At 30.0% G+C, this 27,130-nt stretch overlaps 1 protein-coding gene across 5 annotated transcripts in view; it reads right to left on the reverse strand.

Moving 5' to 3' along the window:
- Window positions 1–1,284: 1,284 nt before the first annotated feature.
- The window catches only part of LOC122502183 (hyaluronidase B-like), a 121,608-nt gene continuing 95,762 nt past the window's right edge, over window positions 1,285–27,130 (reverse strand). For 2 of the 5 annotated variants that reach the window (XM_043612108.1, XM_043612110.1), the window contains exons 2-6: window positions 26,160–26,432; window positions 25,854–26,068; window positions 25,317–25,737; window positions 20,069–20,273; window positions 1,287–2,631 (exon numbers count right to left, since the gene is read on the reverse strand). In XM_043612108.1, coding sequence (XP_043468043.1) covers window positions 2,422–2,631; window positions 20,069–20,273; window positions 25,317–25,737; window positions 25,854–26,068; window positions 26,160–26,233 — 1,125 coding nt within the window. In that variant the 5' untranslated portion in view covers window positions 26,234–26,432 and the 3' untranslated portion in view covers window positions 1,287–2,421. Of the gene's footprint in view, window positions 2,632–20,068; window positions 20,274–25,316; window positions 25,738–25,853; window positions 26,069–26,159; window positions 26,462–27,130 lie in introns of all 5 variants that reach the window. The other 3 variants (XM_043612111.1, XM_043612109.1, XM_043612112.1) reach the window with 3 other exon arrangements.

Below are 27,130 nucleotides of genomic sequence, written 5' to 3' on the forward strand. Positions count from 1 at the left end.
TTGCATTTTTTGTGTACTAATGCCTCATGTGCTCCAACGCAACAATTCTCGAATATGTGACACTTGCGGTCTTCTCTTATTCTAGTTGCGTTAAAACAGCCACCAGCTACTTCACATGTCCAAAATTGTAACCATAACTGAAGTGAAACTTTTTTTTCTATAATGTAAAATCATCAGTTTTCTCTACTTTTGTTATTTTTTATCATTTCTAGTAATTTTAAAAAATAATTTTAACATCTACATAATATTTTAGTTAAATACACCAAATGCGCCACCATACCTTACAACTTTCAAAAATAAAAAAATCAGTTTTTTGCGCCAAGAGCTGTAAAATTTCACTGAATTTAAATTTTAACAGCCGCTTCTGACAAAAATATGCTTAATAGATGTCAGCAACTGCCTGCTTTTGAAATTTTGAAAAATATTGTTTTTTGAGAGAGAGAGACGCAAAAAAGAAAGTGTCCGCCACCATACCTTACACTCCCCTATAAAAAATATAACTTTTAATGAATCAACAAATAAATAATTATATATCAGAGTTTACCAATCTCTTATTTCTCTTATTGCTCTCTTGTACTCTTGCTCCTAATTTAGTTGCTACTCACTAAGCACAATCTCAAAAAAACCTAATAAAAATCCTAATTAATTTAAAGAAAAAGCGTGAAGGAAGAAAACGCGACGCGTCAATAGTCCCTGAAATAATATTATAATTACATACAAAAGCAATAAATACACATGCAAAACTCAGAAACAAGAAAAAGTCATACATGTGTGACATGTCTTACATGTAAATCAGTTATTTATGTTCTACAAATACTACAAATTTTAATTAATTTTCCTAATATTATATTGTAGATTGAATATTTGTTTTGTATAAATTTAATACCCTCAATTCTTTACCTTTACTTAACTAATATTCATAAGTTGGCCACAGGATATCTCAAAGATATCTAGAGAGTGTATCAAAAATATCTACAGTATGTCCCAGAGATATACATAAGACATCTTATAGTTATCCACATGATGTCCCAGAGATATCTTTTTGGATATCCAATGAACGTCATATGTATATCCTTTGATATCTAAAAGATACCCAAACTTCCGGTCTTTTGGATATTTTGAAATTATTCCTCTGATATCTGTGGGACATCCATGGGATATTCACTGGATATAATTTGGATATCCAGGAATATCTTATGCTGTGAGGGTAACTACTAGTAAAAACGCATGAACGAAAATTGAGTAGAAATACAAATAAAAAATGTATATTTAAAAACAGGAAAATAGCATGTTACATAAAAATTAATACAATCTTCATAATGAAACTGTAATAAACAAAAATGACAGCTGTTTATTAAATATTAAAAAAATGTTTAACTAAAAATATTATTTATAGTTAATTTAACCTTCGGAGAACACACTTTTTTTAGATCATTTTTCAATTTTCAATCAATTTTGAACTGTTCCATCTGATAAACCTAAGGATTTTTAAAAAATATAGTTTAAACTCTATAAAAAAAGTCTGTATACCTTAAAACCTTTGTAAAAAATATTAAACAATAGATAAAAAGCTTTTCTTAAAAAAACGTGGGGTCAGAATGAACCCATGTGTTCTCCGTGGGTTAAGAACAAATTATCAACATTTTTTTTTAATTTGCATTTTTAAAGATTCCATTCATATTGTTTAAAAACTATAATTTTTCTATAATTACAGAAATAATATAATTACAAAAAATTCTGTTTCGTTTTTAAAACTATTTTATTCCTTGCAACAATGTCTATTATATTATAACTCGGTCTTAAAATGAGTAATACTTATCATAGTTAATTTTTCTCATTGTGTTAATTTTATTTATATAAACAAATACTGTATTCTATAATTTTCTACTCTTAAGCCATTAACGCCCAAATGCACAGATTCAAGCTCTGTTAAGATGCAAATGAGAAGAAAGGTTTTTTCTGAAGTGTCATTTTATACGTATTGGAAATATGTCTCTTTCGAAATATGTCATCCAATATTCTTTCAAAAACTTATTTGTATTACTTTTTTATGCAGTTTCTGTCTGTAAACTTATTTTTTAACTTGAAACTTGTGTCTTATCAAAATAAATTTAAAAATTCATATTTTAAAAGAGCACATTTGGGCATTAATGTGTTAAATATATTTGTCAGATTTATTATTGTTAAGTAAAAAAAATTCTAGAAGATTCCTTGTCTAACATAGAAACATCTATAAATATAAATTACGAATAAAAAAATAACTTAAAATTTAGGGCATCTCTCACGAACACTGATTAAAAGTTAATCAATTATTAAATTCTTAACTGAAGGTGATCCTGGGTGGTTAAACTTGCTTTTATCACTGATTAATTTTTAATTGACGTTGGTAAAAATGGTCATAAATAATTTAAATAATATAAATTAATTTAAACAACTGCTGTTGTATGTGATATAATCCTCTTTCCTTTTACTTATTTTAATATTAGACACTATTGGTCCCAATACATCTTTCAAATATTCTCTCAGCATTTGACACTTGCTTTTATTCGTAAGATCGTTTGAACTACCCCAAATTACGAGACCGTCTGCTCCTTGATTAACAAATTCCTTTATTCCGTTCTCAGTGTCTTTCTGCGAATATAAATCTTCTTCATATGAAATAGTTACATAAAAACATTTTAAGTCAAACGGTATTTAATTTCAAATCTACTGTGAATAGTAAATTTAATATTAAATATTATAATATTTAATACGAATTATTCACAAATTGCGTGATTAATGTAACGATGGGAGATATATAGATAACATATCACGTTATATAACGCCAGCCGACACAATACAAAATCACTTTACTTGATTACTATAATATGGATAATAATGGACATTTTCTCGAAATGGTCAGTTGATTGAAAAGTTAACAGATAGAAATGTCACTAGATTTAAAAGTCTTTTAATAGAATGGACATTTAATCGAAAAGTCATTAGATTATTTAATAGTAATTGAATAGAATGAAGATTTGATTGGAAAAACAGTGGATAGAAAGGACATTTTAATTTAATTTAAGCTTGCAGCAACATTATCAACATAATTAACATCATTAACATCATTAACATGCTGACAGCTGAAATGTTGTGAAAATGTCCATTCTATTGAAGAACAATTCTATCTAATGACTTCTGTAATAGTTGACTTTTCAATCAATTGTCCATTCTATCAAATAACAATTCTATCTAGTGTCTTGTCTATCCTTCGACTTTGATCAAACATCCATTCTACAAGAGAAATTAATTTTAGCCGTTCCACACACTTTGCAATACTCTTCCATGCTTTAAAGAATTAAACAAATAATATTGTTTATAAATCATGTTTTGAATAGTGTTTCATATAGTGTTCTACAATAGTAGGTAATTACCTGAAGTATATTTAATAGTATTAAGTTATTGAAGAATGTTAATTTTCAAAGTTAAAAGTATAAGGAAAAGCTTAAAAAGTAATTTTAATATATGAAAAATTAGAGCAATAAATTTAAATTTAATTAATAAAAGTCCTAAATTTTTATAAAAAATTTACATTTTAACTTTTATTGAAAGAAAAGAATTTCACAAAATTCTTTGACAAATTAGTTTATCAAAAAAATTTGCAAAATCCATTTTGTAAAATTGATTTTACATAAACTATGAAAAAATTTCCACTATGATTAACAATTATAATGCCAAATAGATAGGGGAGACAAGGTGTAGTTGTTACGCTGTGCAGTTGTTACAAATGGAATATCTCAGAAACATCAATATCAATTCTATGAGGATTAAGCTTCAAAAAACAGCCTTGGTTGTCCATATTTAGTGTATACTTTTTTAATAAAGTGATTTATTGTAAAAAATGTACCTGTTGTGCAATTGTTACAAGTCATGATAAGAACGGATATTTTTTCCAAAATTCAGCAGATTCGTTTGAATTGTAAAATATTTATTAAAAATGTAATCACTCTTATTTTTATGAAAAATCACATGTTTTTTCTAAATTCGACTTTAAAATTAATGAAAAAAAACCTTTTTAAGTTTTTTCATTTCGAAACAATATTAGTGCACAAAGATGTTTGTTAAAAGATAATTTTATGCATGTTTTTTGTGGAATGGTCTATACAACCTGTGCACACCCCTCAAGCGCCGTAAAGTTATACAAAAATGGATCCAACTTTGGGCAACGAAAACTTGTAGGTTTTGGCTTATATTTTCCAAATTTTCAAACCGTGAAATTGCCCCAGCTCCTATATTCAAATAAAATGAATTTCCGTAATTATCTCAAATCGAAATTTTTAAAAAACCAATTTTTTATGTTTGGACGCAAAAGTGTAAGCAAATATTCGTAATTTTTATTTTTCGCGGCTTATGGTACATAAGTGCTACACTAGAGGGCACACCTGTAGCTAAGCATGTGGGGAATCGCCCCCTTCCTACCTCACCGCACCTTGTCCTAGTCGTAAGTTACAGGGGAAAGCGCTCTAATGCGCAGACGCGCGGTTGATGGTCATACCGGCGACAATTACCAATGTAAGCGATTAGACAGTTTAGTCAGGGACCTTAATGAGATATATATTTCAATAAATTGTATTACTTTAAAATACCACGATATTCTTTATTTCAACTGAACACGAAAAGTTGGGAACCTTCTGAGAAGAAATTAATTGCTTATTTCCCACATTGGTGACCCCGACGTGATCGTCGGCAACGGGGAAGTAGACCACGAGGAAGTTCTCTACGAGGGAGAAGTGACGCTACAATTAATCGACCTCCGAGAAGAAGACGTATCCTGTGCCAAGCCGTACCACAGCCGGAAAGCAGTCCATAACCTTTCCGGTTTTTGGGGTGAAACTTTCACCACCTAAAGAAAAACTTGAAAACCAGGAGGCCAACCAATATACTCGAAAATCCCAACCAAAAATTATCCTGGATCCAGTCAAAACATATCCAGCGGCTTTTTTTTAATTTTTTTACCTTGCTAATGTCACACACTGTTTCTAGCGCAAGTGATAATGTTCCTGACTACGACCCAAGCAACGACTCAACCACGCCTGCAAGGAAATTATTATCCAGCTAAGTTCCCGGGAGTTTTGCACGAAGAACCTCCCGATATTAGACAGCTGTTCTAATTCATGCAGTTTGAAAAAAAACAGAGGACAACGTTTATCATTTCGCCATCGCCAGCGCCAAGGAGAGCCGCCATCCGGACCACGGACATCGACGGACCTCTTCGTTGTAAAAGCGTATGAATCGATTTTTTTATTTTTTGTTAAAAACTAATTTGTTTTTTTTTAAATTATAAAACTCAAATTCAAAATTACACAGTGCAACACATAAAATGTGCACTAAGTTTTGACTTCAGTTTCTGAAAGTACTTATCGAAACTAGCAAAAGCCTATTTTAGTTTTGCTAGATTAGCTCGGATTTAAATTTTATCGACATTTGAATTTTTTTGAATTTTCACATTTTTCAGTTTTCTGATACGGGCGGATAGGAACACTGGCTATTAAAAGTTTATTAAAAAAATTTGCAATGGTCACAATTTGAAAAGCAATAATCCCTCTTTAATTACAGAGAAAGAAAATAAAATTTGGTCAAAAATTGTTCCAGTTACGAATTTTTTTGGACTTTTATACATTTTTCGGTTTTCTGAAACGGGCGAATGAGAAAACTGGCTATTAAAAAAAATAAAAAAAAATTTGCAGTGGTCACCATTTGAAGAGCAATAATTCCTCTTTAATTTCTGACATTGAAACAAAATTTGGTCGAAAATTGTTCAAGTTATAAATTTTTTTTTGTAATTTTTCGGTTTTTCTAATACGAGCGGGTGGGAACGCTGTCTATTAAAAGTTTATTACACAAAATTCGCAATTATCATAATTTGAAAAGCAATAATCCCTCTTTTAATTCTGATAAAGAAAAAAAAATTTGGTCAAAAATTGTTCGAGTTATGAATTTTTTTTTGACTTTTTCAAATTTTTCGGTTTTTTGATAAAGCGGGTGGAAACACTGGCTATTAAAAGTTTATAAAAAAAATTCGCAATGGTCACCATTTGAAGAGCAGTAATTTCTCCCTAATTTCTGACATTGAAAAAAAAATTTGGTCAAAAATTGTTCGAGTTATGATTTTTTTTCGTACTTTTTCAAATTTTTCTTGTTTTTGATTCGGGCGGGTGAGAACGCTGGTTATTAAATTTTTTAATAATATATAATTGTAAAATTGGTTATTGAGCAATCCGGTCACATTTTGGAGAGCAATACTTTCTCTTTAATTCCTGACAAAGAAAAAAAAATTTGGTAAAAAATTGTTCCAGTTATGAATTTTTTTTTACTTTTTTTAAATTTTCGGTTTTCTCATAATGGAAGTGGGAATACTGACCATTAAATAAAAAGAATTCGTAATGGGCACAATTTAAAGAGCAATAATCACTATTTAATTTATGCGCAAGAAAAAATATTTGATTCGACATATTTGGTTTCGAAAAAAGTAAAAAAAAATCAAAACCCGCGGTTCGACAGGACCGCGGGTATACAAATGTACAGAAATAAATAAATAATACGAATAACTTTCTACCATTTTTTTTCCTTTATCAGAAATTAAAGAAGGATTATTGCATTTTAAAATTTGACCGTTGTGAATTTTTTTAATAAATTTCTAATAGCCAGTATTCCCACCTCCGTTATTAAAAAACCGAAAAATGTGAAAAAGTAAAAAAAAACCATAATTGGAACAATTTTTGATCAAATTTTTTTTCTTTGACAGAAATTAAAGAAGAATTATTGCTCTGCAAAATGTGACCATTGCAATTTTAAAAAAGAAAAATTTAAAAACCAGCGTTCTCACTCGCCCGGAACAAAAATAAGAAAAATTTAAAAAAGTTCGAAAAAAATTCATAACTCGAACACTTTTTGACCAAATTTTTTTTTTAATGTCAGAAATTATGGAGAAATTACTGCTCTTCAAATGGTGACCATTGCGAATTTTTTTTATAAACTTTTACGATATTTTAATCGCATCTAATAATTTAGAGGAACATAAAGCTCATTTAGAATTTGTTTTGCAAAGATTAAAAAAATTCGCACTTCGTGCTAACGTGGATAAATGTGTTTTAGGCACCGACCAAATTGAATTTCTGGGTTATCTGATAGACTGTAACGGAATAAGACCGCAACCGGAAAAGCTCAAAGCGATTGAGGAATTCCCGAAACCACAAACGGTAAATGATCTTAGGCGCTTTTTAGGTTTGGTAAACTTTTATAGAATGAATACACCGCATGCAGCGCAAATTCAGTCGCCACTCTACATTTACCTACGCGATTAAAAAAAACGATCGACAACCAATTGAATGGACTCGCGAGGCAGACGGCGCTTTTCGGGACATTAAACAGGAATTGCTCGTCGACAGTGCTCGCTCATCCAGCCAATGAACCTCCACCCTGTTTGGTAGCAAATGCCTCGGATTTGGGGATGGGCGCAGCACTCGAGCAGTTCCTCGATAATGCCTGGAAACCGCTCGCTTTCTTTTCGAGGAAGTTTAACGCAGAGCAAAATAATTATAGCACGTATGATCGCGAGCTTACTGCGATATTCAAAGCCGTTAAGTTTTTTTGATACTTTCTCGAGAGACGGGACTTCAAAATTTGCACAGACCATAAGCCGCTAATTTATATGTTTTCGAAGTCAATTGAGAAAAGTTCTCCTAGGCAACAGCGACAAATTTCTTACCTATCACAATTTACTAATAATATTGAGTATATAACTGGCGAAGACAACACAGTCGCGGACGCGTTATCGCGAATCGAAGCAATTGCTTTTCTTGCCGAATTTAATCTTGTTGAATTTTCAAACGCTCAAGCGAATGACGTGGAATTGAAAAGTTTATTACAAAAGGAAAAAACATTATTGAACCTGAGAATATTGTCCTGGGGTCCTGATCAAACCCCTATTTTTTGTGATATATCAGGCGATGCGTTACGCCCTTTTGTTCCGAAAGCACTTAGAGCACAAATAATACACACTTTTCATAACCCCGTGCACCCGGGCGGAAAAGTTACGTACAGAATAATAAGAAAAAAATTCGTGTGGCCCGCTATGCTATACAATATCGATTCGATATCGATATTGTTTCACGTTGATTGACCGTTTCTCGCGTTGGCCGGAAGCCGTCCCACTAAAAGATATTGAATCCCTTACAATATGTCGAGCTTTCGTATCGACTTGGATTTCCCGTTTTGGAACACCGGAATCAGTATCGACAGAGCAAGGTTTGCAATTCGAATCGCAATTATTTAAAGCTCTTTTGCAATTATCAGGAACGCATCGAATCCGTACAACCCCTTATCATCCGGCCGCGAACGGGCTAATTGAGCGCTGGCATAGGACGTTTAAAGCCGCGATAAAATGCCATGCCGACGAGGAGTGGACCTCCGCTATTCCGGTCGTGTCATTGGGCCTTATACCCGACGATTTTTCACCTGACTGACATTTTTTTCTCAAGGAGTTCCGCGAAACTATGAGAAAAGTCAAGCCAGTGCCAGTGGAACATTGTCACAAAAAGAAAATATTCTTTCATAAAAACTTGGAAAATTGTTCTTATGTATTTCTCAGAAAAGTATTGATTATTAAAAAGGGCCTAGAATGCCCCTATTCTGGGCCACATAAAATTCTAAGTCGCGTGTCTGACAGAGTTTATGAGATCGAAATAAATGGCGAACCGAAAAGAGTCTCTGTGGAGAACATTAAACCGTCTTATTTCGCAGTAGATCAGGATTCTGTGGGAGACGCGATCATCGAGCAACCGAGCAATTGTCCGTCTAATTCTACTCAACTTCGCAATCAAATAGACCAATTTTGCGAACCTATGTGAATAAAAAAAGAGAGTAACGTTTGAATAAAAAACAAAAGAAAACTAATTAAAAATCGATTAATTTTGATTTAATAAAACGATAAAATTCAGCGTGATCAAATGTTTTATTTTTGTGATTATTAATTTAAAAAAATTATGTTTTATATTGGCTCGACTACGCCCTTTGATATAACTATTAATAATAAAAATTTTATATTGTATACTGGCTCGATTCAGCCCTTAATAATATTTGGATAAATGTTTTGTACGTCGACAATAAATTTAATAGGTAGCCATACTATTGTATACGTGAGATTAAGTGCCAACACAACTAAATTTCAAAAATAATATATATATATTTTTTTGCTTTTCAGAGACGCAATGTATTAAAAATGATTTAATCTTTTTTGCAGAATAAGTATGTACAACGAAATATTTAGAAATTTAAATTTAAAATTATTAAAATTTGACAAAATTTATTTAACTAAGTAATTTTTTTATGTGCAAAATTAATTTTTTTTCTGAACAAAAAAATTCTTTTTTCTTTTGAGCGATCGTTAGCACTTAGGTGGGAGCTATGTGGGAAATCGCCCCCTTCCTACCTCACCGCACCTTGTCCTAGTCGTAAGTTACAGGGGAAAGCGCACTAATGCGCAGACGCGCGGTTGATGGTCATACCGGCGACAATTACTAATATAAGCGATTAGACAGTTTAGTCAGGGACCTTAATGAGTCGACACTGTTATAAAGTTGTAGAGATATATTTAAATAAATTGTATTACTTTAAAATACCACGATATTCTTTATTTCAACTGAACACGAAAAGTTGGGAATCTTCTGAGAAGAAATTAATTGCTTATTCCCCACAAGAAAGCAGACAGCAGAGCCATCTGTGCGAAACTGCGCAACGTCAACTTAAGAATCGTCCTCTGCTATTTTCTGTTGTCACGCAAATAACAAACAGTGAGTATAATAAAGTAAAGTAAGTTTCGTTAATTTTTGTTTTTCTACTAGTGAAATACATAAATTCAGTGGTGGAGTAATAACTCGTGTTCGTATTCAAGATGAATGAAGAAGAAGATGTAAGAAGATTGTATGAAGAAGACTGTAAGTATGTGTTTTTTGTCAAAAAGAAAACTAATTTTTGTACAGAAATGAAAGTCCACCCAACTCAAAAATGTTCTCATGAAGAGAATAGAAAAAAAGTATGCGCTCCATGTGACAGAAAAATTACGTTCGGCGTTCATAAATCTTCAAAATTTTTAATTAACGAGAACACTCAAGAATTAATAAGAGAATTTCTCAATCCCAACTTCGATTTCAACGACGATCATTTCCCAACTGCTATATGCAGAACTTGTTATCTGACTTTGAACGATGCAAGAAATGGCGTATTTAAAAGACCGATGCCTGTGATGCCGCGAAATTACGAAAATATTATTTTACCAAAAGATACACGTGGAAAACAAAGTATATGTAATTGTTATATATGTCTGGCGGGCAGGCATGTACGACAAGAAAAAGTATTGAGAGGAAGAGGGCGTAAAAGAGATTCGAATATTCTCATTGATGCTTCAAAAGGATTACACGGCAATTTAAATATTAACCGTTTGCCTAAAAAACCAAGGATTCCGCGACGACCGAAGAGTTCAATACTCATTTGTTGCGAATGCCATCAAGAAACGGGTAAAGGTATTAAACATGATTGTAAAAATGCAGCACAGAAAGTGGCATCTATTGTTTCAATGCTTCCGGAAAAACAGCAAGAACAAGTCGTGACCACAATTTTGAAAGATAAAATAGAATCTAGATATCACGATCACCAACGTGTTGAAAACGTAGAATTATCTTTGTCAACCCGCGGGCGACAATGTAGAGTCGTAGTTAATCCTGAAAAAACGCCGAATATTGAAATTCCTTTCGGAAAATTTGATAATTTACGAAATAACTGTGGTTTGACACTTGAAAAAATGAAGAAAGTATTGAATTTTGTCAGGGCAAATGTCGGCAAGAAATCCGTGCCGAAAAATATTATGAAGCATATGTTTCAAAGTTCGAAGATCTTGGAAGATATTTTTAAAATAAGCTATGATCAATTTGATTGTGATGACACTAGCTTGAAAAAAACGCCCTATTGTATATGCCAATGCTTCGGAATTACTTGATCGTGTATTAGTCGAAAGAAAAATAGAAGTTGACTTCACGATTAAAATAATGAGCGACGGAGGACAAAGTTTTTTTAAATTATCCATGGCAGTTTTGCCTTTCAAATTACATCCCAGAGATAGATCCAGAAAATGAGGACTTTGAAGAGAATAATAATTCATATACTTATGACGTAAAAGAAAAAAGATCTCTGTATTCTAAAGGTGAAAGCGTCGGTAAAAGAGCAGATTTCAAAGTATTGCTAATTGTGAATGGACAACAAACTGCATCTGCAACGTATCCTTGTCCCTATTGTTTTGTAACTCTGCAGGAGCTTCGTGGTACTCATCAAAAGACTTCTGATCGGAAAAATGAAAGTGGACCTTCACGTAGGAAGGGTTTATATAGCGACGATGAATAAATATTGCCTAAATTAAAAACTTATGGCGATCTTAAGAATGACTACCAGAAATATTGTGCGATTGGCAAAATTAAGAAATATGCGTCTGGGTGTCGAAATACCATCAATCCTTCATTATTTGAAGAAGAAGATGAAATTAAAGTCATAGAAAAATGTCCAATTCCGGAACTACACATCTTACAAGGATTTGTAAACTATTTATTTTGGAATGGGTTGGTTCCTCTGCTGGGAGAAGGTACAGCCTTAAATTGGCCAAAGAAACTCAATGTGATCACCAAAAATTATCATGGTCGTGTTTTTGAAGGTAACGCGTGTAGAAAAATGATAAAAAATGCTCATTCACTGGAAGATAAGGAAATATGCGGAAAAGATGGACATTTTAAAATTACACCATTTATCTCAGCTTTCCGCGCAATGGATAAAGTTGTGGATTGCTGTTTCACCTCCGGAAAAGTCGGCTCATCTCTAAGCAATCTTCTAAAATCACTTCGTATGACTATAGAAGACTTAAAATTCATTTGCGATGTTTCTGAATCCTTGAAAATCCATGATCTTAAAGAACATATACAAGAGAGTTTAGAAACTATAGAAAACGGCAATAGCTTAGGCTATTGGTCTGAACAGGCAGGAGAAGCGATTCATCACCATTTCATGGAAATTTGGTACCGTTACAAAATTCACGATATTGGAGATACAAGATACGCGATACAACTTCATAAGACAGTTGTGGAATTGTCCTCGCTAAATTTATAGATATCGTTGAACTATTAAAAAATCTGTAAAGATGGATTTATGTGACAAAAATGGAGTTTTGTTGAATCTGTAAGATTGTATCCAATTTTTCAAAAAAAAAATTTTTTTAATAATTTATTTTTCATTTTGTACTTTGTAGACATAATTTTCTATCCTGATTTATATTTTCACGCTAATACTATTTTTTTACTCGAAATTTATAAAAGGGCAAAAAATATTTCTTCTCCATAATTGATTTTTCGCTTTTACAACTGACAGGTAAGTAAAACTTTCATCTGGGTTTATAAACTAGAAAAACTATCTTAAAAAGATAATTACGGAAATTCGTTTTATTTGAATATAGAAGCTGGGGTAATTTCAAGGTTTGAAAATTTGGAAAATATAAGCCAAAACCTACAAGTTTTCGTTGCCCAAAGTTGGATCCATTTTTGTACAACTCTACGGCGCTTGAGGAGGGGTGTGTGTGAATATCGTGTTTTTGAAACATGGTACGAATCTTGAGATATCAATGTAAGAAAAGTGTTCCATGAGTGTTCTTTACGATTAGGAGGAACTGATTTTAACAGTTTTGTTCGAACACTGTTATTTTCATTATAACTATAATTATATTATATCTATTTATTATAACTACAGATTCTGTATTTAAATTGTGCTCATATTGTGTAAAATCATAGAAGCGAGTTTTAAAATAATGGGAACTGCGTTTATGTAGAATAGAATTATTTTCAAATATTTATGAAACCTTCAATTATGTTAATTAAGTATTAAAGTCAATGATCACTCCGAGTCAAGATCGTTGACTTCAATACTTAATTAATTTGAAAACCGAGTGATAGAATCATTATTATTATTACTTTAATTATATTGTCCGTCACATTTTCGACAGGGTGTTTTATATTATTTATAATAATTGCATGTAACTAGTAAGAAACAAAGTTTAGTAATACATAACTAAATTACATAATAGAAATATAAAAATGTTATACACCTTGTTGCTTTAATGCTTTCCTTCCAGTTAAGTTCTAAGCAACAAAAGTCAATAAAGAAACGATGTGCAGAACGTAACCGGAAGGACACACTTAAAAAAAATTTCGGAATTTTTTCCGAAAAAATACGGACAGCACGGAACCTCAAACGGTGGAAATTTTTCTGAATAAATAAAAGGAATTATCTTACATGAATTTCTAGAGTACTTTTTCCCCAAAACATGAAAAAACACGTTTTTATTCAGAATTTCTTTTATAAATAAAAAGGAAGTTGGAAATTTTCTAGTTTTTGAGGTTCCACTTATAGACATGATGACGATTAATCAAATGCCGTTTGATTTTTCAAAATTGCTTTAGAAGAACTCGAGATATCGCTCTTACCAGATCAAAAAAAGACATTTTGAGATAAACGCACTTAAAGTTTTAGTTGATTTAAGTTTGGACAATTTTTTTTAAAAATCATCGGATTTGCTCAAAAATCGTTACTCGGGGGTTTTTGGGGTCGCTGATTACGAATATGATATTAGATTTTTTAAATTAAAAATCGATTAAATTTGAAAAATTGGCCGCCATATTGGATCCGCCATTTTGAATTTTTAAAAATTGATGTCAAATTCGTAATCAATAACCCAGAAAACCCCCGAGCAACGATTTTTGCAAAACATTTTTGCAGACTAGAAAAATACTGCAAAACATAGTGTATTTTGACAAAAATTATTGAAACATCTGCTATTTTTTTATTTTAGTCCATTTTTCATTAACATTGGTGGATTTTTTTGCAAGACACCTTCCTTTTTAAAAAGCAATTTGGATTTTTTGTTTCCGATTTGTCAATCTTGAGATAAACTGTCCGCAATTGGAAAACTAACTTTTTGGAGTTTCGATCTGAATGCTGTCTGCAGATTATGATATTAAATATAAATTAAAAACAAATCATTACTTTAAATTTCCAAATATGAACTAATATAGGCAAAAAAGTTTTTTAAATATTTATAATAAAAGACTTAAGAATTTTTTTTTTTAAATTTGGTCTTTTAAGAGCCTTCTAAAGTGTAGTAGTACCTTAAGGAAGAACTTTTGGTCGCATGTTCTTTTCGAAGAAATACAACATTTTACAAATATTAAGTGTGCCCTTAGTTTCAAAACTTCTAAAATATCTGAATCTGTAATTTTTGCAAATGTTACTGCATCTTGCCCTGAATGTTCTTGCGAATTTGTTGGAAGGGTTGTTCATGAACCCGAAGATGGTCAGTCCGTTTTTATGGAATGTACAATAGAAAACTTTGACGCTAGTGTGGTTCATGTTAAGAAGAGACAACTTCAAGGAAAGGAAGTAGGACAACTTCGTTCTGCAGTAGGGAATTTGCTTATAGAAAAAAAATCTTCTACCATCCCAATATAGAAGAAATGAGGCACTCCGTTTAATTCAAAATATAGGAAAAGACATTTTTAAGATTGAAAATAAAAGGAATTAAAGATGAACATGCTAAAAAAATTTTAGCCAATGACGATACATTTGAAACACTTGACGAAGTAAATATGGACTTTGAGGACGAAGAAGAAATGGAATCATCATCGCTTCAGGAATGGGTGCGAAATATGTACAATGACGTAAAAAAACAGGCGAAATCTGAAATTGTTAATCATGACGACGAAGTCAATAGATATAAACTTCCTGCTTTCGCTTTAAAGGTTAAAATACTTTTATTCTATTTCCCGATTTTTACTAAAATTTTGCGAAGAAAACGCGATTTTGGTGCGGTTAATCCAACACCAGCTGCTGTGGAATGATATTTTAATGATTTAAAACATCGCTCTTTTAAAATTGTTGGCCTTCCCCTTCGAGCTGACAAATTTGTATCTCTACATACATATATTGGATATTTTCAAGAGATTGAAGGAAGCTGCAACAGGATCTTTAACCGTGACAGCAGATGGACAGATCGAAGCAATTTAATATCTCAAAAGCATCAAACTAAAAAGATAAAATTAAGTGATGATTTTATTAAAGATTTTCCTGAAGAAGAGAATCAACTAAACTACGAACACAATTGGCAAAATAAAAACACAAAAAATCCTTTCACGAAACTTGAAACCAATTCTTCAGTAACTGAAAAATCATTTGAGGACACAAATCAACCTTCGGAAGATGTAAATGATATTATAATCGAGATCGAAGATTCTGATCATTCGTTAAAAGAAGTCACTGCTTTTAAAATTTCTCAAAAATCAAAGGCAAGAAAAAAAAGAAACGGTGCTCAATATGGTGAAGTTTGCCCACAATTTGAACCTTCTTGTGAAAAATTAACAAGTTTTCCGATTTTACCAAATGCAAATAAATGTAAGAATATTAGAGAAATAAATTCTGTTACTGTGATCTCTAATACTTGTGCATTTGACAGTTTTGTACAAATTCTTGGCATGACAATTTTAAACAACTCTTTTTACAAAGAAGAAATAAATCACAATGAAGGAGCACTATTTTAATTTGTAAAACTTCTTATCGACGAGAATTTATGTGCAGGAATTTACAAAGAATAGGCGAACATTCTTCGTGAAGCAGATTTCATACATCAGTACAAATAAACGCCCTTTGCAATGTCACGGACCTTGGGATTTATCTTCTTGACATTTCACCAAGCTATAACGTCGAATACAAATGTTCGTCATGTGCAAAATGTTCAACTAAATCGTTTGTTTTAGCACATATCAATTTGCAAAGCATCCAGTCGTTGGGTGTATCAAATTTAATAAATGCTCTTAAATCACCCATTAAAAGGAAAAAACTTTATTTTTTGGAAACGCTTCAATTGACAATAACTTACGGAGCACATCTTCTAATCTTAGTGGAAATTGGGCAAGAAAACAAAGTAAAAATCTGTGATATCCCCACAAAATTGCAACTAAGGGGGTGCATTACACTATTGGAGGATTTGTGTTAAACCAAGGAACCCATAATCCAGAAGTACCAGGACATTACGTAGCGTATGTTTACGTAGGACAACATTGGCTGAAGTTCGATGATTTGACATCCTTAAAAATACCTCAACGATTAAACGCAACGGACATAGTGGATCAACATTTCTTCAACTGCGTTAAACAGAAGGACCAGTAAATAGGAAAAAACTTTAAAAATTATAACACGATGCTTACGATTACCGGGAATTTGTTTCAAAATTGCATTTAGAACAAGGTTCGCACTGTACTTATATTTCAGAATGACAAATTTTTTAAACACAAGAGCAAATATATATTTAAAAGATTGCTGCCAGTCTTAAGCCTGGTAAAATGTGAAGAAAAAACGTTGAAGTTAAATAATAAAAATTTAGCATACATACAAATTTTACTTTTTAATTGTACATAACTATCAAAACTTAGATAATATAAAATGCATAAAAATTAGGTACACAAGTGTAGCATATATAATATTCCTTTATAAGTATTAATTTCCTAAAAAAAGTATCAGACAGTTTTATTAGACACACATATTACATTTTCAAAATTTTGATTTATGAAAAACGTTCAAAAAACTTTTAGTCAAAAAATGTGATTTCCTTGTCTAATTATTAAATTTTTAAAAAATTGTTATAAGAGTTTTTGGTTGGGCTCCCCAAGCACAATTAAGCACAACTTTTAATTTTTCAATATTTTAATTTTTGAAAAATGCCCAAAAAAATATTAGAGTCAAAAAACGTGATTTTCTTGACAAATTATTATCTTTTTGAAAAATTGTTATCAGAGTTTTTGATTGTACTCCTAGAGCACAAATTTTCACAACTTTTAATTTTATAATATTTTAATTTTTGAAAAATGCCCAAAAAATATTAGAGTAAAAAAACGTGATTTTCTTGACAAATTATTATCTTTTTGAAAAATTGTAATTACAGATTTTGATTGTGCTCCTCGAGCACAATTCAGCACAACTTTTAATTTTTCAATATTTTAATTTTTGAAAAATGCCCTTAAAAATATTACAGTCAAAAAGCGTGATTTTCTTGACAAATTATTATCTTTTTGAAAAATTGTTATCAGAGTTTTTTATTGTGCTCTCAGAGCACAATTCAGCACAATTTTTACTATTTCAATATTTTAATTTTTGAAAAATGTCCGAAAAAATATTAGAGTCAAAAAACGTGATTTTCTTGACAAATTATTATCTTTTTGAAAAATTGTAGTTACAGATTTTAATTGTGCTCCTCGAGCACAATTCAGAACAACTTTTAATTTTTCAATATTTTAATTTTTAAAAATGCCCTAAAAAATATTACAGTCAAAAAGCGTGATTTTCTTGACAAATTATTATCTTTTTGAAAAATTGTTATCAGAGTTTTTTATTGTGCTCTTAGAGCACAATTCAGCACAATTTTTACTTTTTCAATATTTTAATTTTTGAAAAATGTCCGAAAAAATATTAGAGTAAAAAAACGAGATTTTCTTGACAAATTATTATCTTTTTGAAAAATTGTATTTACAGATTTTGATTGTGCTCCTCGAGCACAATTCAGCACAACTTTTAATTTTTCAATATTTTAATTTTTGAAAAATGCCTAAAAAAATATTGGAGTCAAAAAACGTGATTTTCTTGGCAAATTATTATGTTTTTGAAAAATTGTTATTAGAGTTTTTGATTGTGCTCCCCAAACACAATTAAGCACAACTTTTAGTTTTTCAATATTTTAATTTTTGAAAAATGACCAAAAAATATTAGTCAAAAAACGTGATTTTGTTGACTAATTATTATCTTTTTGAAAAATTGTTATTGTTACTGTTTAATTTTGAAAAATTTAAAAAAATCTTTTTTTAAAAATTTCTTTGCGGCACAATTTTTATTTTTGAGTAAAAATGAAATGGCGTTGCCAACTTCTTAGACATCTAATTCAGATTAGGAAAGAAGAAATATTTCCTTCTAAATTTTCGGAAAATCTGTATTTCCTCTTAACTTCTGAAATACTTCCAATTAAGTAGGTATTGGAAAAACTGTTCTTTTACTTCGCTTCAGAAATATTTTATAATAATACTGGTAAAAAATCCACTACCTTTGAAAACTTCACAAAAAATTATGGAATAATTTCCGACTATTGTCGGAAAAATTATTTTTTCATTTAACTTTGGAAATTGTCATAATAATACTCGTTAAAAATCCGCGACCTTCGGATACTTTGCCTAAAATAAAGGAATAACTTCCGGTTTTTATGCGATTAGTATTTTTTCACCTACTTTCGGAAATATTTCATTTTAAATATTCAGAAAAACTGATTTCCCCCTAATTTCGGAAAATTCCCGTTTATATTATCAGATAAAATTCAGAAGTTTTTTACAGTGCAGCATTAAAACATCAGGGTGTATTTCTGATACGTAAATGTATTACAGTAAAAGATAAAAAATCTGTATTTGTGCCAAAAAATTGTTTTTGAATGAATATGTATTACAGTTCCTTGAATGTGAAGTAGAGTAAAATGTTCCAAAAGTTTGAATGTGTTGTAAGGATTGTACTTTAAAATTTTTTTTATGAATTAATTATATAAGTAATACAACTGGATTTAAAAAGTTATACTCATTATAAATAAGTATACATAAGTAATAAAGAATGCAGTTTGTATAAATCTAAAACCGACACCCAGTTATCAACAGGAACTTTATTTTTAAAGTTAAATATTTTTTTTGTTGAATACTAACGTCAAATTTTGAAAAATTAAGTATGTGCTGATAACTGGGTGCTAGTTACAGCTTCTTAAAAAATATTTTTTTATCCCACATGCACAAAAACGGCGCTTTCTGATAGCAGCCGACAGGGAGGAAAGTCATTCATTTCTTCGACCGTATGAAAATGGCGGCCGTGTTCTCCCAAGGGCAAGAAAATTAGCTGTTCACATGCATTTTTCTTGCCCAAGGGAGAAATCGGCCGCCATTTTCATACAAATCGAACAAGTGAATGACTTTTACTCCCTGTCGTCTGCTATCTGAAATCGCCGCTTTTGTGCATTAGGAATAAAAAATATCGTAAGTAACACGAGAATAAAGGCAGCCAATTTCTTTACAATGATTTTTGTGACACTCGTTCCGGTCTCGGGGCGCCTACGGCGCCCTCGACCTCCACTCGTGTCACAAAAATCACCGTAAAGAAATGGCTGCCTTTCTCCTCTTGTTGCTTAATATACTAAACTTTTAAATTTAATTATCAAAATTAAGTGGTTACTGATGACTAAGTGCTAGTTACAGCTTCATGCAGTTTGTAAATAATTATTTTATAAGTATTTCTTGAAATTTATTTTCATGTTTTGAATAGAAATATTAACTACGAAATCATTAATTATATCAAAATATAGAATATTAGAAGAGCTATAGATATAATATTATTAAGGTACATTTCTAGAACTAGGTTGGAACGAAAGTTATAAATCATTTGTGACTTTAGTTTTATAGAAACGCTACGTAATATTGTTACAAAAATATTGTTAATTATAATTAGAAATATCTTTCACATCTGAACTGCAACAGAATTTTAGAGCAGCTGCATAACAATGTTGTAACACAGCTCTAGAACTAGGTTGGCACAACAGTTAAAGAACATTTGTAACATTAGAGTTATATAACTGTGACATAAGCACTAAATTGTAAATATGTTCTAGAACTCTGTCACCATGAGATTACGTAACAAATCTATAACTAGTTTGAAACAGTAGTTCTATAACACTGTGATCTCATTGTCATGGAATACTTATAGAACGTGTTTGCTGGGTGTCTACGTTACATGCATTATATATATCACGTAACATGAAAATAACCTCATAGTAAATATTGATTTTGTCGTAAATAAAAAGATATTTATACTAATGAAATTTTTGTCGAAATCTAGTTATATTATAATTATTATATTTCAGAAATCAATAACTAACTTTGTTTATAAATATATTGGAATCATCTTGGTACTTGTACCAGAAGTATGGAAAAATATTTTTATAATGAGTCATTTTTTTTGAAATTCGAATTGCTTCTCTTATTCTTGCCCTTATTATACCAATTCTTTTGTTTTCTTCAAAACTTTTTCTCAAATATACAGATGGAAATAAAACATGTTGTTCCGAAAAAATCGAGTTCAATCTGAAATTAGTTTTATACAGGTTTACAATTCAGACTTTTCTGCATCTAGATGAAATTAATTAAAACTAATCAGATTTTTAAAAAATTTACTGAATGACAGATAAGAGAAGATTTTAAAGTTACATACTATTATTGACAATTTTTAAAAACTTACAAATTAATAGAATTAATCTTACAAAAATTCAAGGGTAGGTCCAAGTTGTAGAAATATACACGGAGAAAAAAGGAAAATTAAACTTACCCTGAGGAATGTAAACTTGATATTTCTCAAGTTAAGTTCTAAACAGAAGAGTGTCAGGTTTTTTAAGTTTTACACTCCTCAGGATAAACGAAATTATCTTTTTTTTCGTGTAAACAAACCAAGCAAAATTGCTTATAAAACATCACAATATTATAGCACGTAATATCTCTATAAACAGAACCTTCCTTAACTTGACAGTGTACGTTTAAAATATAGAAGCTATTTAGAAAAATGAAAAAAATACTTATTTTTTAAATGAATAATGGAGAATCAAAGCTAACCTTATTAAATCGAAATAATTTTCATAAAAAAATATTGAGAATTGAGCAAATGAATGTATAACTTTTATGGGTGATTCTCCGCGTAGCGCACGATTTGATTTATGAAATTAAAAAAAAAATTTTTGCGGTAATTTAAACAATAGTATAGCGTGAATCTCATTTAAAAATTATTATTTCGGTAATTTATGGAAATTTATAAAAATTATCGCGATAATTCATAAAATATGTAAAGTTTAAATTATTATTAAAAATTTGGAATTTGGTAATTTATGGAAATTTATAGAAAATTGTGCGGCAATGAACAGTAAATTGTTGCAAAATTAGTAATTAAGAAAAAACATTTTGGAAATATATGGAAATTTATGCGGTAATTTATAGAAATTTATGCGGTATTTTATAGAAATTTATGCTGTAATTTATAGAAATTAATTTTATTACTCATTATTTACCTGAACTTAAAATCTTCGTTATACTTATGAGTGCTTCAGTGACACAGTTTAATACAGAAAAGCCTTATTATGAAAAAGTGATTAGACCATGACGCTGTGATTATACCATGACGTATACGAAAAACTAATTTTTTAAGCAAATTATTATCAATTTCAAAAATTCTTTTTTTCCACGTATTTTGTTTTCACTTACTTTATACTACTAAACTTGTTTTGAGGTAAAATATAAATAATTATTCATTTTATTGCAAATATGTGATGATTAGACCATGACGATTAATTTCTTTTTTAGTAATTTACTTAGGAGAGTTTATTAATGCTTTTTATTAATGTTAAGTAATTTTTCGATTTGATTCTTTATGTAAATTATGCAATTTTACAAAGTGATTATACCATGACGCGAAAACAGGGGACAAGAAATATCTACAAAAATATTAAAAAATAATTTTTTTTCCACAAGTGTTTTGTTTTTCTCAATTCTACTAACTTAGACAATAAGAAAATGTCAATATTCATTATATTTATTATTATATTTTACTAAGAAATAACATTTTATATATGAAATGGTAGTGGGGACTGATTAGACCACGACGTTTAGGCACCTTAAAACAGATTTTTAAGTAAAATTATAAACTTTTAAATGAAAACGACTATAGACTTTTATTTGTTATCATGGAAATAAGTTATCCACGTTGAATTTATTATAATATATAAAACTGATTTCTCAAAACACATGAGAGACATTAAATTGTGCGCTACGCGGAGAATCACTCTGTCACCTCCAAAAAAGTTACTGTTGTGTACGCAGTACATTTTTTATTGCAAAATTACTAATTTTTTCTTTTTTAAAAAAGCTCCCAGGGATACGTGAGGAATTATGTAAAGAAGTGCTATACTAAATTTTAGACTGATTGGTACAGTAGATTTGGAGTTATGAATTACACGGACTTCAAAAACAAGTTTCAGAAAAACGCTTCAATCTTTGAGGATCAAATGCACAATACTTGGCGTTTGACAATTTTTTTAAACGTTAAAACGCAATTTCATTAAAAAATTTAGCAATATATATTTTTTATGGCTAAGGAATCACTTTTTCAAATGGGGAATCCAAAAATCTAGTACCTTATAAAAAATTTAGTACACAATTATAACAATAACATTACATCAGTATTATGTCGTAATATTGCGAACATTACTTTTCAATATCAAGATAATATTGCAGCATTATTGATTATGTCTACTTTGATGCATTATTACCTGGGAACATTAAATCAATATTTGATAGAAATATTATGACAATATTTCTGTAATGTTTATTATATACATACTTTTACTGGTTTACCAAAAATATTAAGCACAATTATTTTTTTAAAAAGTTTATATTTAAGGATTTTATTAGCCGGGGGTTTTCGAGGTGGCTGATTACGAATCCGATGTTTTTTAAAAATTCAAAATGGCGGACGCAATATGGCGGACGACTTTTGTAAAAACTCATCCGATTTACTTGAAGTTTGTTACTCTGGAGTTTTTGGGGTCGCTTGTTACGAATTTGATGTTAGATTTTTGAAATACAAAATAATTAATTGGTAAATGTAATAACATATTAAACTTGTAAAGACAATATGTAATAATGCAACCAATGAGTACAAGATATAATAATCCAAGCAACGAAGGTAAGATGTTTAATCCAACCAATAAAGACAAGATGTAATAATGCAACCAATGAAGGCAAGATGCAATAATCCAACCAACAAAGATAAGATGTTTAAGCCATGAAATAAAGGCAAGATGTAATAACACTGGGTTACAAAAAATGGTCATGTCGTGTTTATTTAAAATTTACTGTGTTTATTGAAAGTTTAGGTGTCACTGAATAAGAATATACCAGAAAAACTTTTTTTCATTCGGTCATTCCCTTAAAAAACGAGTTTAAAGTCTCAAAAAACCGTATTTTTAGCACTTTTTGAGGCAGCGTAACAAGAAAACGCAACATGATAAAAATCTCTACAAAAGCTTAAATAAAAGCTTAAACCTTCAACTTTAAGGCTCAGAACTGAAAAGTACTTAAATAAGCACTGAAAACCTGCAGTCGCTATTTGAAATTATCAAAAAAGCTGGGTTAGGTAGCACTTGGTAAAAATCGATTCATCTAACCGGATTCGGTTGCAAATTGTTACTTGAGGTTTTTAATGACGAATTGGAACTTAGATTTAAAAATTTCAAAATGGCAGACTCAATTTTTTAAAATTATCAACGCAAATTTTGAAAAATTAAGTGAACTCATTATTTTCAGTCTGCCATTTTGAAATTTTTAAATCTAAGTTCCAATTCGTCATTAGAAACCTCAAAAAACCTCAAGTAACAAGTTGCAACCGAATCCGGTTAGGGAAATCGATTTTTACCAATTGCTTCCTGTTCTAGCTTTTTTTGACAATTTTATGTAGCGACTGCTTGATTAAGGAGGTTTTCATTGATTATTTAAGTACTTTTCAGTTCTGAGCCTTAAAGTTAAAGGTTTAAGATTTTATTTAAGCTCTTGTAGAGATTTTTATCATGTTGCGTTTTCTTGTTACGCTGCCTCAAAAAGTGCTAAAAATACGGTTTTTTGACACTTTAAACTCGTTTTTTAAGGGAATGACCGAATGAAAAAATGTTTTTCTGGTATATTCTTATTCAGTGACACCTAAACTTTAAATAAATACAGGAAACTTTGAATAAACACGATATGACCATTTTTTTGTAACCCAGTAATGCAACAATGAAGGCAAGATACAATAATCCAGCCAACAAAGGTAAAATGTTTAATCCATGCATTAAAGACGAGATGTAATGATCTAATCAATGAAGGCAAGCTGTAATGATTCAACCAATAAAGGCAAAATGTAATATTTAAACCTATAAAGGCAAGGTTTCATATTTGTATCTAACGTCTTTAAAAACATCACAGCAAATTGTAACAAAAGAATGGTATGATTTTGAAAAATATTCCTCCATATTGGGTCCGCTATTTTGAATTTCTAAAATCTGACATCAAATTTCTAATTAGCGACCCCAGAATCTGATGAGTAACGAGTATCAAGTGCATCTGATGAATTTTTACAAAACTCGTCCGCCATATTGGGTCTGACATTTTGAATTTTTAAAATCTGACATCAAATTTGTAATTAGCGACTCCAAAAAACCCCCCAGTAACAAATTTTAAGTGAATCCGATGGATTTTTTTAAACTCAAATATCATATTATATCCTACATACAGGATACACCATATTTAATTTCTATAGTTTGACTTTAGATTCTTAATCAGCAGCAAAAGTCTTAAAGGAACCATTTCGAATTTTTTTAAACATTATTATTATTATTATTTGAGTATGACTGTAAAATCGCTATATTTTATATTTAACATGGTCAACTATGACCTCCTATATTTCTTAAACGGGGCATATACGCACTTTGAATTTTTGCAGAGATTATTAGGTCATCATAAGTGACCATTTGGCATAAAAATGTCTTAAAATTTGAAGTATGAAAAACAGGCATTTTTGCAAGGGGCTTGCCGAGACTATTTCTAAGTTTTTTAAAAACTATTTACTATGTTTATTTTTTAAAATAAATTTTCAATGAGAAATACGCCCGAAAAGCCTTTTTAATTACTCACGTCAATATTGCAATGTTTTTGTACTTTCATTTATAAGTACATTAATATAAGAAATTTAACATTTTTACAAAGTAAGATGAGAATTTTAATTTCTTATCCGTATACAATGTCTTAAAATGTTGCACGGTTTTTTTGAATTTTCAGTTCTTCCATTTCCTCAACTTGTACATACTTTTAATCGAAATTTCGATTTATATTAGAGATGTAATACTAAATTTTCCTGGTAAAAATTCTAGTAATAAAATCTTTTACAAATCTACCATTTCTTACATAATTATGTTTCTAGAAGTTTTTGAATATTATGTATTATGAATATTCCCTGTTATTCTCAGCAAGAAGCAATGAATTACAATTAAAATTGATAGATTAATATTAAAACTATTAGGTAAATAATTAATGTAAAATGTTATGTATTACCTATCATTTTCAGCATGAACCAATGGATCACAATTTAAATTGGGATCATTATTATTAAAACAATAAGGGTAAGCATAGTAGCCCCATTTGGCAAGGGGCCGTAAAGTTTTAGCAAGTTTTAAAGTTTGTAGCATAAATTCTTTCCCGTGAAATTCAAAGTTCTTTATTGCTTCCTTCTTAATGGATTTGTTACTCCAGAATGGATGCCTTATGCGTTCAATATTAATTGAAATTTCACGATATTGATTTAGTGATGCCCAGTTTTGTCGAAAAATTGGTCTCCAGCTTTCAAAATCAATCACAGCTATACCTTGAAATGATTTATTAGGCACTTGATCTTCCACATGATTTTTAAATAATTCAAGATGAAGGGTTATATTACCCTCTTGGGGAACTCCTCCATTCCTTCTCCAGATTTCACCTTTGAGAGAAAAACCATGTAAACCTAATTTTCATTCATTATCAAATATAATTCTTAAAAATCAACACAAGTAAAATTGAATTTATTGTTTTTCTAAAATTTTTGTTTTTCTATACCATTTTCATCCTTTAGTAAAGCCGGAAAATATCCAGGATCGTAGAGAATAAAAAATTTATCACCTCGAAATTGATCTTTATTATTTTGTTTGATGTTAAAGTCTTTTGACACTTCTTCGAAAAATATACCATACTTATGACACATAAACGTTGGCACATTCCAATAAACATCGAAATTACTTTGAACACTGCTCTCCGTTATACTTTGCCTAATACTAAATAAAAAGGAAATATTTTGAAAGATAATTAATAAAAGGACAAGCTTATTGGTATCTTCTGAATTGCATTTAATACTTTAATGCAAACCTATGACAAGTACTTGATGGCTGAAGTTTAATAAAAATCCATGTAATTAAAAAGGGCAATGTTTTTTCTGTCATGACGTTTGTGTTGTAGTTTTTAAGATATTATTACTATGATTGAAGTCTCAGAATTACGGTGTTTATATGTACAAACGTTTACAATACTAGACATGCGACTGAATGCCAGTTAATTTGAAGCTTGTATTTATTCCTCTTCGTTGACAATCCCCTCTTTATTTCTGATATGACAGTGGATTTTGTTATCTATCTCTGTGAACTGTTTTAAAATAATCACAACTTTCTCACCTTTTAATGAAAAAAAGTTAAACAATTAAGAGTTTGTGGGATATTATAATGAATAGAAAAAAGAAGGTTTATGACGAAACACTGAATTATCCTTAGTAGATTCCATGTAGTAAAAATGAAGGTTAGATGTTTCATGTGTTAAAGGTTTTGCTTACGTGCGCTACTGATAAAAAGACTACAAAATATATTACTTTACTTTATATAATAATTATTTGTTTTAATGAAAAGAATTACATTTTTTCTATTAGACTCTTGATAGAGTCCTTATTTATGTTAGACAAAGTACTTTTCTAATAATTAAAAACATTAAATAAGACCAAAATTGAAATACTTGTTTCTACTATTTTTTATTTGTAAATAATTGTATATTGAATAAAAAAATATATAATAAAATTTATTCTTATTTATTACATTATAAGAAAAAATTGAAAATGTTTTTCATTTTCAAAAAATTAAAATTTTGAATGTATTAAAAGAATTGTCTATTCTACTTAAAAAAGAAGACACAAATTTCGGAGAATATATAGGACAACATTGGTTTTACGCTATTTTATAATATTAATATTATTGAAGAAATCTAATATTTTATGTTAATGATTTTCAATATCCTTACAATTCCTTTTTAACAATTAGTTTGAAATATTATTTGTTAAGTTAAAGTTAATGTAA

The sequence above is a fragment of the Leptopilina heterotoma genome, unplaced genomic scaffold (genome assembly GCF_015476425.1).
Source record: "Leptopilina heterotoma isolate Lh14 unplaced genomic scaffold, ASM1547642v1 Lhet_221, whole genome shotgun sequence".
NCBI lineage: Eukaryota > Metazoa > Arthropoda > Insecta > Hymenoptera > Figitidae > Leptopilina > Leptopilina heterotoma.